The following is a 13,073-nucleotide window of genomic DNA, read 5'->3' on the forward strand; positions in this document are numbered from 1 at the left end:
CATTAAGTCATAAATAAATAAGTACAATTTTATTTTGATTATTGATTTTAAATGTATACAGGCCATACGTATAATTCTTTAAGAAAAAGCTTGTTACAGTTCTACTTCACAATGGCGGTTTCTATGCTTCCATTCCTGTAGGTTATTCCGTACACCTCAATGAAACATACAAGAACTTGGAATTGGTCTTTGTAAATTAAAATATAAAGGTGCGGTAATTTTAAAATCTCGGGCATGTTGCTCGGACAACAATCTGGGTTTATCCAATTACTACGATTTTAGTGACTATGGTATGGATAGTAGAGACCGAGCAATCACTGGACCAAAAAGTGTTGGCACCTGAGGAAGCTTAACATTGACGAAAAGAACGTCCTACATGAAACTTTGGTGCCTCCTCATAAAGTTCTACCACTGCTTTACTTTCAAGAGATGGAAATCGCTTCAAATACTTAATATCAAAGTTTCTAGGCCTCTCGACTGCAAAGTTGAATGAAGGTGTTTTCATTGGAGCAGATACTAGACGGCTTATGGCTGATCCACAATTCATCACAACCAAGACGGATTTCCAAAAAGAAGGGTGGATTACCTTCAAAGAGGTTATAGAGAAATTTTTAGGGAATAACAAGGACCCTAATTATAAATAAATCGTCAAAAGAATGTTAAAAGCATTTCAGGATTTAGGTTCTCTAATGAGCTTAAAAGTTCATTTTCTTCATTCTCACCACGACTACTTTCCAGAAAATTTAGAAGACGTGAGTGAAGAGCAAATTGAACGATTTTACCAAGATATTAAGGAGATAAAAAAATATACCAAGGAAGATGGAGCTCTCAATTATTGAAGACTACTGTTGAATTGTGAAAGAGCTCCAGAGCACTACACCTGGAAGCGCTTGAAATAGAAGACGAAAATCTATGGCAATTACAGCCATCCCACATCTAGACTTTTTAAAAGGAGTGGAATTGATGGATCAGCTGTAAACACAGGATTTTCCAGTATCACTGCAAGAAAGGGGGACACAGTGTATAAGATACCCCAAAATCCATACATCATTAGAATTTAAATTCTGTAAATTGCTAATACCATTTTCTGTTTTATGCGAAATTTTTATAATTTTTATAATTTTTGATAAAAAAATCATAAATCGATAAAATGACAAGTTTATTATTCGTAACTTGAATATGCCAATGATATATATTTTGACTTAAAACTTGTACTTGGTGTATAAAATTCGTGTGAAACTGAATGTTATAATGGAGTATGAACACAAAAATTAGTGTTCATATTTCAAAATTTAGATAATAAAATCATTGAATACAATTCATGAGGAAAAAAATAAAAAATAAATTCTTACCAACTTCACCCTCCTTACAGCATAACGAACTATGGACTACTGATTTCAACACATCTTTTTTAATGTCTTCCTGATCTTTAGCATCTTTATATTTTTTTACTTTCTTTTCTATATCAATCAAATTTTTTTCGGTATACTCTAAATTTTGTTCAGACAAATGATTAATGTTTACGATATTACCTGAAAATAAAATTTTATACATGGAAACCATAATATAATTTTGAATCGATTAGTAAAGCTATTTCCATTTTTACACTAATTTCGTTAGTTAGTTAGAATAAAATTTCCAGGTGCATTGGTCAGTTTGAAAGAGGAATACAGAAATTCCTTCTCCGCATTCTTACAAAATTATGTAAAATATTTTGGGTTAATAATATACAAGGAATATTCAAAAACTAACTTTCTGGTTACACCTGAAAAGTTTGAAAATCCTGCCAGATACGATGTGGTTTTTGTTGACAAAAAATTAAAATAAGAAATAAGAATTTCTTGGAAAATGTAAAAAGTTATGAATGAAGGTTTCGCCTGGAAATGGTATATTCAATTAACTTGTCGAAATAACGTTCACGATGAGAAGTGTGAGCGCCGAGCATTGCAAGTTGTTAAAGTAAATTGTGCATTAGCCTGCCAAATTTATAAACCTCCATAAAAGTGAGCAAAAGGGGGTAGCTCTAAAATTTGACATGGTTATTCATTACTGGATGAAGTCGATGAAGTGGTGGCACACTATTCCCCCAAAATACCAAAAACATTTTTGCAAATCTTGTCAGCTAGAAGGATTATGCGACTGTTTTTTGTGATAGACTAAGTGTGCTTCTAATTGATTTTCTAGACGTGGTGCAAACCAAAATCTGAGCGGTTCTGTCTAACTAGGTATAACTTTAGGAGCAGAGTAGTTCTAAGTAAGACTGAAGAAAGTTCACGTTTAAAATTTTGTTGCAATCCCCCTTACCTTATAAGGTACTCATGAATTTCCTAATTCATTAAAATGGGAGATTTTATCACATTCATCTTATAATCCCGATTTTATACCCGGAGATTTTCCCTTGCTTCTAAAAACAAAGAGCTAATCATCAGTACAGAACTTCAACCCCGACAAGGAGCTGCGAATGAGTGTCATTGAAAAGCTGGGATTACAAGTGGCAGAATTCTATGAGGAATAAATGTCAAAATTTGTCAACTTTTATGAAAAATATCTCAATTTATTTGGTGCCTATGTACGAAAGTAGAATTTTAGTTGGTACATGAATTTTTTTCTTGTATTTACTTCCTGAATAACCCTCGTAGTAACATAATAAATTATATAGTTTTGTACAGGTTATCTTGATTTTATGTCTATATCAATTAAAATTTAATTTAAAAGCATATAATAATGACGTTTCGACACTGACAATTATTTATATTAATCCATAGATCGCATACATCATGAATATCAAAATCTGTGTCAAGGAGAAAAATAAATTTTTCTTCAAACCTAAGTCGATAATACGTACTTTCGTCCCTTATAGCAGGGACGAAAGTTCATCATTTACTCCCCTCAAGAAGTATACGCGCGCATTTTGAAATTTTGGTCCTGTACCTGTGAAGAGCCTAAAATGCAATTTTCGTCCCTTGTAGTGTAATATTCTATTTCCTTAGTTTTTACATTTCAAAAATATGTAGCAGCTATCAGTCAAATTATTCGTAGTTGTTTTAAAATTTACTAAATGGAACTATTAATTTTACTCAAATTATTTAGGTCTTTTTTACCATTTATATCTTTTTCGTTATTATGAATGTGAACCATTTCTAAAAAGTCTTCTTTTCGTGTATTAGATTCCGTCTCAAGAATTTTTGATTCTTTATGATTGAATGTATTTTTTTTTTAATATTATGTGGTTCGTTAATGCATTTTTATTTTTAGTCTCTTTTCTAAATACTGAGATGTCTGCTCTATGTAGACAATCATTATAAGGTATTTGATATATAAAATTTCTTCTTTTATTTTTGGGTGTTTTAGATTTTACTTTAGTGAAATATTTGGATAATGTATTATGTCCTTTGTTCTTGGGAAAGTCTTTCTACATATATTAAGGAGAAATGTTTTATGTTCTGATGTTTTGTTTTTTAATTGATTATAGTACATGTTTATCCTCTTCTTTAATATGTTTAAAATTTTTTCAGGATAATTGTTTTCTTTCAATGCAATTTTTCTTTTTGAATGGCTAAGCATCTAAAATCAGGATCTGATAATTGGATCTAAGTACAAATTCATGGATTACATTATTATATTACTAAAAAATCAATGTTAGTTTCTCAAAATTAGACAAAAGTTTTGAGAAACTTACCATGGAGAATATCCATAATCCTATGCATGTTTTTCAAGAGATAATGATACAAAATAACGAAAGCTGCATAGTGTTGCCCATCGGTAATTCTAAATGTTTTTTTGTTATCCTCGCGAGTGTTGAGTTTATTTGCTAACAATCCGAAAGTATCTTTAATAGGTATCACTTTGAATAAGTTAGGAAATTGTTCTTCTATATTATGATAGACACCGCTCTGTTGCAATTTCATCCATCGACGTTGGATAGCCCTGATAAAAATGATAAGAACGTTACTATTTATATTAATTTATAATTTTCCTGGAGCTGTTTGAAAATTTCTATACATTTAATATAAAAAAAAATACCTGTATAAAATATTTCTTTTTGTAGGCGATGAGAGCAATAAAAAAATTAAATTTATGTTATTATGAGCAGATAAAAAAAAATGTTTAGAAGTCCTCAAAAACATCTCCAGTTTTGGTGACTTTTTAAAACATTATTCAAACAGGTAACCTTCCAGATTATAACCATGACATGAAAAAAACAGCTTGGTAGTTACATCTTAAAAAATCCAGACATTAAAATCTGAAATGTAAAATATATTATATTTCATGAATACTTAATCAGCATTTATTTCAATATAAATAGGAATTGTTGTAAAAACAATTTTAATGAGTTTTTATTAATTCATTTATCTAATGAATTTTATTAAATCAATCAATAAAATTAATCAAGTTCATTTAAAATATGTAAAATTGTAACTGGTTTTTTTGTGAATAAAGTTTTTTAAAAATAAAGTTCGGAAGTGAAAATTATACTTTGGTCTTTATTTTTCAAAACAAAAGTTTTTTTTCAGTCCGGAAACTAATTATATTTTTCATTTAATTGAAAACATCCTAATTGCTAACAGGATATTATTAAGAATAATAAAATGTTATATTATTTAAAATATGTTTAAATTATACAGGGTGCGACAGCATAACTTCCATTTGTAAAAACTTGATAAAACGCATTGTATGAATCAGAAAGTTTTTATTTGGTTTTTGCCATGTAGATACATACCTAAAGTTTTGTTTTACATAATTTTGAACAAAAAATCATGTAGTTGACGTTCCTCAATTTCAATCATTGAGTTTACCAATTTCTGACTTTTTTAAACATAGATTTTTTTCCTACATGTTATTTAGATTTTGAAAGGTTCTTGAACGATTCACATAAACACGGTATTTCAAACAACCTCATAGGAAAATATCACTGATTGAGATGAGGCGTTCTGGAAAGTGTTGTCTCAAAACAACCATCGAAGCTCCTGTGGAATTTGCTATTGATACGTCTTGTTGTAACCAAATATCTCCCAATTACAACTTATTTAGCCGTGGGAAAAAAATTCATGTAACATTTTTACATACCGGCCCAAAATAACGGACACTGCGGTTTCATGGTATTCAAATAATCTGGAACCTCGCGTCCCTCCAAGAATTGTAGCCACGTTCTGACTGTTCCTGCATAATCGCCATCTTTTATGGATGAAACTGTAGGTTTTCATGGATAATTCTTCTCACAAAACTATTGGAAAATGCAGACGCATGTTTGCATGCAGATAGCAACATTAACCTCCCACTATCTCAATGTTTTGACGTAATCTAATGGACCGAGGAACACCAGTTCTTAATTTTGTCCCACTTGCAGATTGTCTAAACGTAGTGATCCACATAAAAATGCAGTTCTGGTTTAGAACGGGGATCACAGGGGCTAAATTAAAGCAACAGTATAATAGGCGTCAACGGCAAACGTCATTATAGTCCAGGCTACCAAGGTAAAAATGAGGTATTACCTCCGATTTCCATGAATCTGCATCGATTTGCGGGAAAATTTTGACTTAACCTTGACTCACCCTTATCTTCAAAATCTACCCTATGCCGATATGTGCTTATTACTCTTGGGAGCGAAAACTCCCCTTTATTACCAAAAATCAATCAAAGTATAAGTATAAACATTTAATGAGTAGAAAAATACTTTTAAGGTTTGAATAAAAGTTGTTTGTTGCATTAATATAGTATTTCTAAATTTTCAACCCTGCTTGATGTATTTTATCCCTTATAAAGCACCCCCGGTTAATATAAAATTAAAAAAATATTATTTAATTACCTTGTGGTAGCTTACTTATATTATATTGACTATTTTTGTTTGTGTTCAACTCAAATATTTTGTATCCCAAATATTTAACCCTCATAAATCATCCCTCATTTCGAAATAAATTAAAAAAAAATATATATAGACGAATTTTTTTTGATGATATATTTATTCTAAATGGATATATCTTTATCTGTTTTTTATTTATATTTTACAACCCCTATAAATAATCCCTTATTATCCCAATAAATTGAAAAAATAGTTCACAAAAATTGATACACTTTTTTTTTAAATTTTCATATCATCGTTGCTATTTTCGTTTTGTCCCTCTTCGCAATCCATTATTGGCAATTTTCACCAGAACAACAAAAAAGGAGAATTTTAAAAAAATTTTTTTCGAAATTATTCATTCTGAATCGTTCAAACTTCAATAAATCATGATTAGTACGTAAATAATCATCACTGGATTATATTTTTATTATTTTTATTGCAATTTGGATACTATTGCTAAGGAAGAAAAAATATAAATCGATTCTATTTCGGCCATAACTTGACCGAAAGCAAATTTAAAAAAAAACAAGCTTAGTCTTTCTATAAGCGTCATTTTTGTATCCAGCACTTTTTCTCATAAAATCAAAAGTATTTGAGTTCATGACAAATCAAATAAAAACGTTTCTAGAAAAATTTAGTTTTCAATCGCGCATAACTAAAAAACTATTGATTTGAAAAAAGATGCTAAAAAGATTTTTTGCTTGAAATTTGGTCCTCTATCAATTTACGCGGTTATTTTAAACATAAAAATATTGACCCCCTAGTTTGTGTGGAACACATCGACGTAGGGAAGATTTTGCCTTTTTATAGTATTCCCTACATGATATGAAAATCTCATTGAAATCGATCCAGGTTCATGGAAATCGGAGGTGAAATTATGATAATTACGGTCGATTTTCTTGAAAATTGGTTAGAAGGTAGTATTTATAACCTTCAAAATCTATCCTGTGCCGAAGGTTGCGGTGAAAGCCACACCCCTTCTTGGAGATGGAATATTGAAATTTTTGGTCATAGAAGGTGGTTTTCATAAGGAAACATTTAAAAAGCAACACTTCTTAAAAATACTGACGAAATATTCTCAATTTAACATAAATACACTTTTTAATAATTTTTAATTATAAATGAATCGTTGAAATTATTTTTTAACTTTTCATATGATTAGGGGATGAAAAGGAGGGTTTATCTGATTGATCATTATTGCATTAAATCCGAGATTTTAATTTTTTTTGCAATAAGGGGTAGTTTACACCACCAATATAAAAAAAGCCCGGTTAGGTACAAGGAAGATTTTGTAGAAGATAAGAATGTAAGTAAGCTTGAATTCAAATTTTCTTTTACGCCTGGTTCCTAATCTAGCATTAAAAAAAGGAGTTATGCTGCCGTAGCCTGTATGTGCAGATTTATTTGTTTACGGTATATTCAAAACTTTTACTATGTGCACAATAGAAATGCTTTATTTGATCTTAGAAGTATTTTTCCTAAAATTTGTGTTGTATGACATAAAGTGTAGATGATCATCAGAGTTCGAGGGATTTACTTCATTTTCTGATGTTATATGATTTCAATTGAATTCACTTAATTTTTTAACATACAAATTTGCGTGATTGGGGGTAATAAATCTCTTCTTTTGAGGATCTAAGATGGAATAATTGAGAATGTTATTTAACTTCTCATGACTATTGCATGGCTTTGTTATTAATACAGCATTACATATTTATGGTAGTCTATGTTTGCATAATGTGCATTCACATTATAGTATGAAATTTTATTACTGGTAATCTAATTTTATGGGAAGGGCTTTACTTAAAAAAATCTAAAAAATCTGGTTGTTAATGAACTATAAAATAAATAAGGAATTGTTATTACAAAAACTTTGAATACCGAATGACCTTGCACATGTTGCGGTTTTCTCTCTGTATATTGTACTATGTTAGCGTGGACATTTTGTTCAATTTAATATTGGTTTGAATGGTGTCAAATGTAAATGTAAATGATAAATTAAAAATCATTATTATTCAAACTCTTTGAAGAAATTACCTAGAAGTTTTGAGTTTGCTTTCAGCCGAAACTATATGCAATACATCTCGAATAACATTTAATGGTACTATTTGTTTCCTATAAGTTTTATCAGCGCCTAAAAATAAATCCGCTACTTTTGCTAAATAAATCATATCTTCTTCTTTTTTCGACCAACGAATTCTGCGTCCTGCGATTTTTTTTAATATCTTTCTATCTACGGCGTCATAGTATTCCTTTTTCATCGTTGACTTTCGCTTTGGTATTGTTCTTTTTATTACGTGTTTGCGTTTAGATTTCTTAGGAATTTTACTGACTTTGTTTACTTTCTTTTTTGCTTTTTTGTGAGCTAAATAAACTTTGGTAGAGTTCAGACGCAACTCTTTGAATGACACAAGTTGTGGAGCATTCTGCAATTAAAATAAAAATATAAGAGCAACAATTAATATCGAGGTGATTGTTGGATAGTGAAGTATTAGTAATATGCATAATGGTTTTTGTGAGTGTTGGTGTACTATAAGTAGTAGAAATAGTGTAGAGAAGTGTAGTCTGTTTTTATTTGTAGATGTAATAATTAATAGTAATTCGATTTAAAAAATGTGTTCAGTTCAATCTATAAAAAACTGTCGTAAACAGTACATCATCATCCTATGCTATAGCCAAGCTGCCATTAGAGCTCCAAGCTCCAATATCAAAAAATCGAAACTCATTTGGGATTACCTAGAAAAATTGAACATTACCCTACAATGGATTCCGGGACACACCAGAGCGAAGGGAAATGAAATAGCTGATAAGTGTAAAATACTAAAGAACTCAAGAGCAGTACACCTGGTAGCGTTTGAAATAGAAGACGAAGATCTCTGACAATTAAAGTCATCCCATTAACATAGTAATATAGGTATAATGGGTATACAAATACAAAAACAATGGCACATAATAATGGCACTCGTAACTTATATCTAGAGCATTAAATCCAGTTGTAAAATTTGACATGACAGAAAGGTTCGGTAAAAAAATTTCTCTCATCTTGTGAAGTATTATTACTGACCTCTTTGAAAACGTTCCGTTTTAATTCTGTATACAATGAATTTCCCGCGGGAACATCAGTATTCATCCAGTTTCTTACTAAATGGCACCAAAGCGATGAATCTAGACCACATGCCCCTTTACCATCTCCTGGAATATTTCCATTATCGTGTCTGGAAAATATGAATAAATTGTACTTAAAGTGATCATTCCATCATTTAAAATAATTTTAAATTATGGAATGAGGACTTTATACTTGAAATTCATAACATATTAAATAAAATGGTATCTATATACCTCATATTTAACCAGAATGAGGCCCAAACAAATCACGAACGTGACACGACAGGTTTAAACATAACCATCTTTGATCATTTTGTTTACGCTGGGATTTCACTAGGGAAGCCAGTTTCACTGTATCAATTGTCGAATTAGTGATATGTCAGAAAAATGCAAAGACATCAGACAGAGCAATCGAAGGAAAATCGCGAAAAAATTAATATTTATCGTGCAAACAAGTTTCTGAATGGTGATTGATATCCAGGACTGCCTAAAACATCCTCAAACAGAAGAAAGTGGTGAAAAGTTGTAATTTAGTTCGCACTACTCATTGTCTGAGCATACTCGGGGCCCTTGTGGAAGACCAAGTTCCTGCATGTTCTTTAAGACAGTTTTACCAACTTATTCTATCCATTAAAAGGGATAATTGGAGACAAATAAAAGTTAAACCTTGTAATACAGTGCAAGTTAACAGATTTTTTAAAGGACAGTTTTTGAAGTACCGTAGGTCTAACAAGATTGGAGAAATCAGACAAAAATAGCATTCTGTTTTGATTTTCATTAAACACATATTATTTATTTGATAATGACTGTAAAAAAATTGCTTACAATTTAGCTGATTCAACTGTTCTCGACTTCACACACTCTACAATTTCAGGTTTGGAGTTTATGTAAACAAGTGTTACAAGTTTTCCCGGTTCCCTTGAATTCAGATAAGTATTCAAACCTGAAAATGTGGATTATTTTTTAAAAAATTACAATGAAAATATATCAAATCAAATTAGAAATATACTTACTGATCTTATTTAGTTTTTGCCAATAGTGATCAATATCAGCAAGTGTTTTGAATGTAAATGAAAGTCTTGGATATTCTTTCTGTTCGATTTCATTGTATCCAGGGCTACTAGTTCTTGTATCCAAAAGAGAAGCTTTAGTATTTAAATATATAAATACTTGGTCCTTTTCTCTATATTTTTGTGGACCAAACTGAACTAAGCCACAAAATACCAGATAGCTAATAGTATCATATAAAGAAAATAGATATTTACGTTTAAAAAGAATGGTTTTTCTAGACTTCTCTGGTAAATCTTTGACTAAATAGTACCTAGAACAAATAAGGAAAACGTATTTTTTTACGATAAAAATAGACCCTTCTTAGTACATTTTTTTTATTTAAGTTGTTAATCAGAAGAGAGATATTACTAGACACCGTGAGGTAGACAACCCAATGAACAAGCTTTTGTAGTCGCGGTGGCCTTAATGCACTTCACATTAGAATTTCGAAAAAAGAAAGCAAGTTGGTAGCATTCGCATGTTTCCCCTTTTCTATGTTGAACAAGTTATATAAAAATACTACTAATTAGTCAATGGGACTGTACTCGAAAAAGCTCTCAGAAAGCATTTTTGGTGAATTGGATAAAATCTGACGTGAGGAAAAGTCTGTTCGTTACTAGTCTTTTTGTATTAAAAGTTAATTTAACATCCTAATAATTGGAACCGATTACAAGCATTATTTTGGGGTAAATTGTATATTCCGAAAGTTTAATTTTTGTAAAGAACCCAATCTACAAGCTTTTGTAGTCGCGGTTGTCTTTATGCTCGGTTTATCAGAGATTTTTACTTCACATTCGAACTTCGAACAAGTGCAAGTAATTTTAAAAATGGAATTGAGTTCGAAGAATTCTCATACATACTTACGTGTGCCTATTTTCTACGTTTAACAAGTTATATGAAAACCCTGCTCAACGAATCTGTGACCAAAAAAACTCTCTGAAAGCGTTTTTGATAAACTGGATAAAATCTGAGGCGAGGATGTCTATTCGTTACTGTTTTTTGTGTATTCAAAGTTAATTTAGCATCTTATTAATAAAAACATTTCAAGCATTATTTATTTATTTATTTAAAGTTCAATTATTTTCATACACAATGGTAGTCAAAAATTATCTCTTGAAATATTCACCATACTTACCTTTTAATAGGATGATTTAATATTTCTAATAAATCAGCATCTTCGTAAGTACAATTATGGAGCTTAAGGAAAATGCTAACGGGTAACCTTAAAATGATGTCACATACTAAAGCCCATCCTTCTTCCCAACCCAAATGTGAAGGTAAAGGTGGTACAAACATTTTCCAACTAATTTCATTATGGTACATTTTCGGCATTTCCTGTATATCATTTTCAGATAACTCGATTCTACAGCTCTTAAATAACCGAATTACGGATTCCATTGGTAATATGGTGTCTTTATTTTTATTTTCGCGAATTAGAAAGAAAAGAAACTCATGCATTATTCGCATCCTGAAAATATTGAAAACATACTATTCAATCAATATAATACAATATTTTTTTGTATTGATATAGTAATAATACGAAATATACAACATGCAGCAAAATTAACACATTATCACACATTTTAATCTTGAAAATATTGCAATGAATAACTCGTAATTTTTCTCCTCTGGCATCAATCACAGCATCTGAGCTAAGATGTTTGTTTCTAAATTCATTTTGATCAAGATTCATTTTATATTTTAGTGATTATGAGAGGCGTATTTAATAAAGTTTGTTAGTGACTATCAATTACATCCCTAAGAGACTTTATTGGATTGAGGTTAGGGGCTAGTATCTGTCCAACAAGATTGGACAATTTGAAGATTGTGTACCTTGTGGTTCTAATATGTCAACAATATACCTGCATAAAGAGACCTTTTTCAATTATCACTGTGGGGGCGGCCCTGCCTGGTCGTCTTTGATTTTTTTCCGCCTCTTTGAAACTTCTCAATGCTCTAATTATTCTGCCCTATGGTATATTCAAGTCATTTGTATTGTGAGAAGCCTTCACCAATCAATGAAATAGCTATAGCACATTATTCGGTGTTAAAATTGCGATTTTAGCGGACGTTTCAGCCTTAATATTAATTAATTAAGTTACAGAACAAGATATAGTACTTAGATATATATTGTTTATGGACATAAAAATACATTATATAATTAATTACATTAAGTTGAAATATTTAAATATACATTTACTTCAACAAACCCATTAATAACAAAACAAAAAAAGCGGGGTAAAAAGTTTTTTCACAGCTCATAAAATCATTTGTGTATAAATATATCACAATCATTTTCAATTTCAAATTTTACCAGTTTGTGTCTTCATCTACGACTACAGTATCATGATTTATCCCATTTTTTCCAATAAAAATATATTATTCATGTAAATAGTGAATAACAATGTCACTTCTTTTGTCTTTTATTTTGACCTGTTGTTTTCGATTTTCCATATAACTTTCAAAGAAACTATATGCTGGACCTCTCATTCCTAGGTCCTCTAAGGTTACCAGTAAAATGAAATGATTGTCAGTATCGAAAACCTTTGTCAAATCAAGAAATATCCCTATTGGTGGTTTACCTTTATCTATGCATTCGTAAATGGTGTTTGTTAATAAGTGTATTGCATTTTGAGTTTACTCATGATTTCTAAATCCAAATTAAAAATTTGAAAGTAGATTATGTTTTTCCAAGACTTTGTTTACTATAATTTTTAAGATGTTTTCTAATACTTTGGTTAGACTTTTTATCAGTGAAATTGGGCGATAATTTACCACATCATTCCTGTCACCAGATTTAAAAATTGGTATTACAACATTGTTTTTGAATGCTTTTGGAAATTGTCCTGTTTCTAGTGAATTGTTAATTATTAGCGATTCAGCACTGATATTATCACAGTCAGGGTTTCCAGACATTATTAATTATTTGTTTTACCTCAATCTCAGTTGCTGGATACAAATATAACAAGTGGCAACTAACAATCTTCTTTTCTTTGTAATTACGTGGTCGATTAATAATATGGGCTAAATATTTATCCACATCGATAAAATACTTATTGAATATATTGGCCATTTG

General features: G+C 30.4%; 1 protein-coding gene across 1 annotated transcript in view; it reads right to left on the bottom strand.

Annotated features, from left to right (window-relative positions):
• The window catches only part of LOC130447248 (general transcription factor 3C polypeptide 1), a 62,638-nt gene that overhangs the window by 28,517 nt on the left and 21,048 nt on the right, over window positions 1-13,073 (bottom strand). The window contains exons 10-16 of the mRNA XM_056783959.1: window positions 11,133-11,465; window positions 9,961-10,268; window positions 9,773-9,890; window positions 8,907-9,057; window positions 7,880-8,268; window positions 3,680-3,927; window positions 1,353-1,532 (exon numbers count right to left, since the gene is read on the bottom strand). Coding sequence (XP_056639937.1) covers window positions 1,353-1,532; window positions 3,680-3,927; window positions 7,880-8,268; window positions 8,907-9,057; window positions 9,773-9,890; window positions 9,961-10,268; window positions 11,133-11,465 — 1,727 coding nt within the window. The remainder of the gene's footprint in view (window positions 1-1,352; window positions 1,533-3,679; window positions 3,928-7,879; window positions 8,269-8,906; window positions 9,058-9,772; window positions 9,891-9,960; window positions 10,269-11,132; window positions 11,466-13,073) is intronic.

This window comes from Diorhabda sublineata, chromosome 8 (genome assembly GCF_026230105.1).
Source record: "Diorhabda sublineata isolate icDioSubl1.1 chromosome 8, icDioSubl1.1, whole genome shotgun sequence".
Taxonomy (NCBI): domain Eukaryota; kingdom Metazoa; phylum Arthropoda; class Insecta; order Coleoptera; family Chrysomelidae; genus Diorhabda; species Diorhabda sublineata.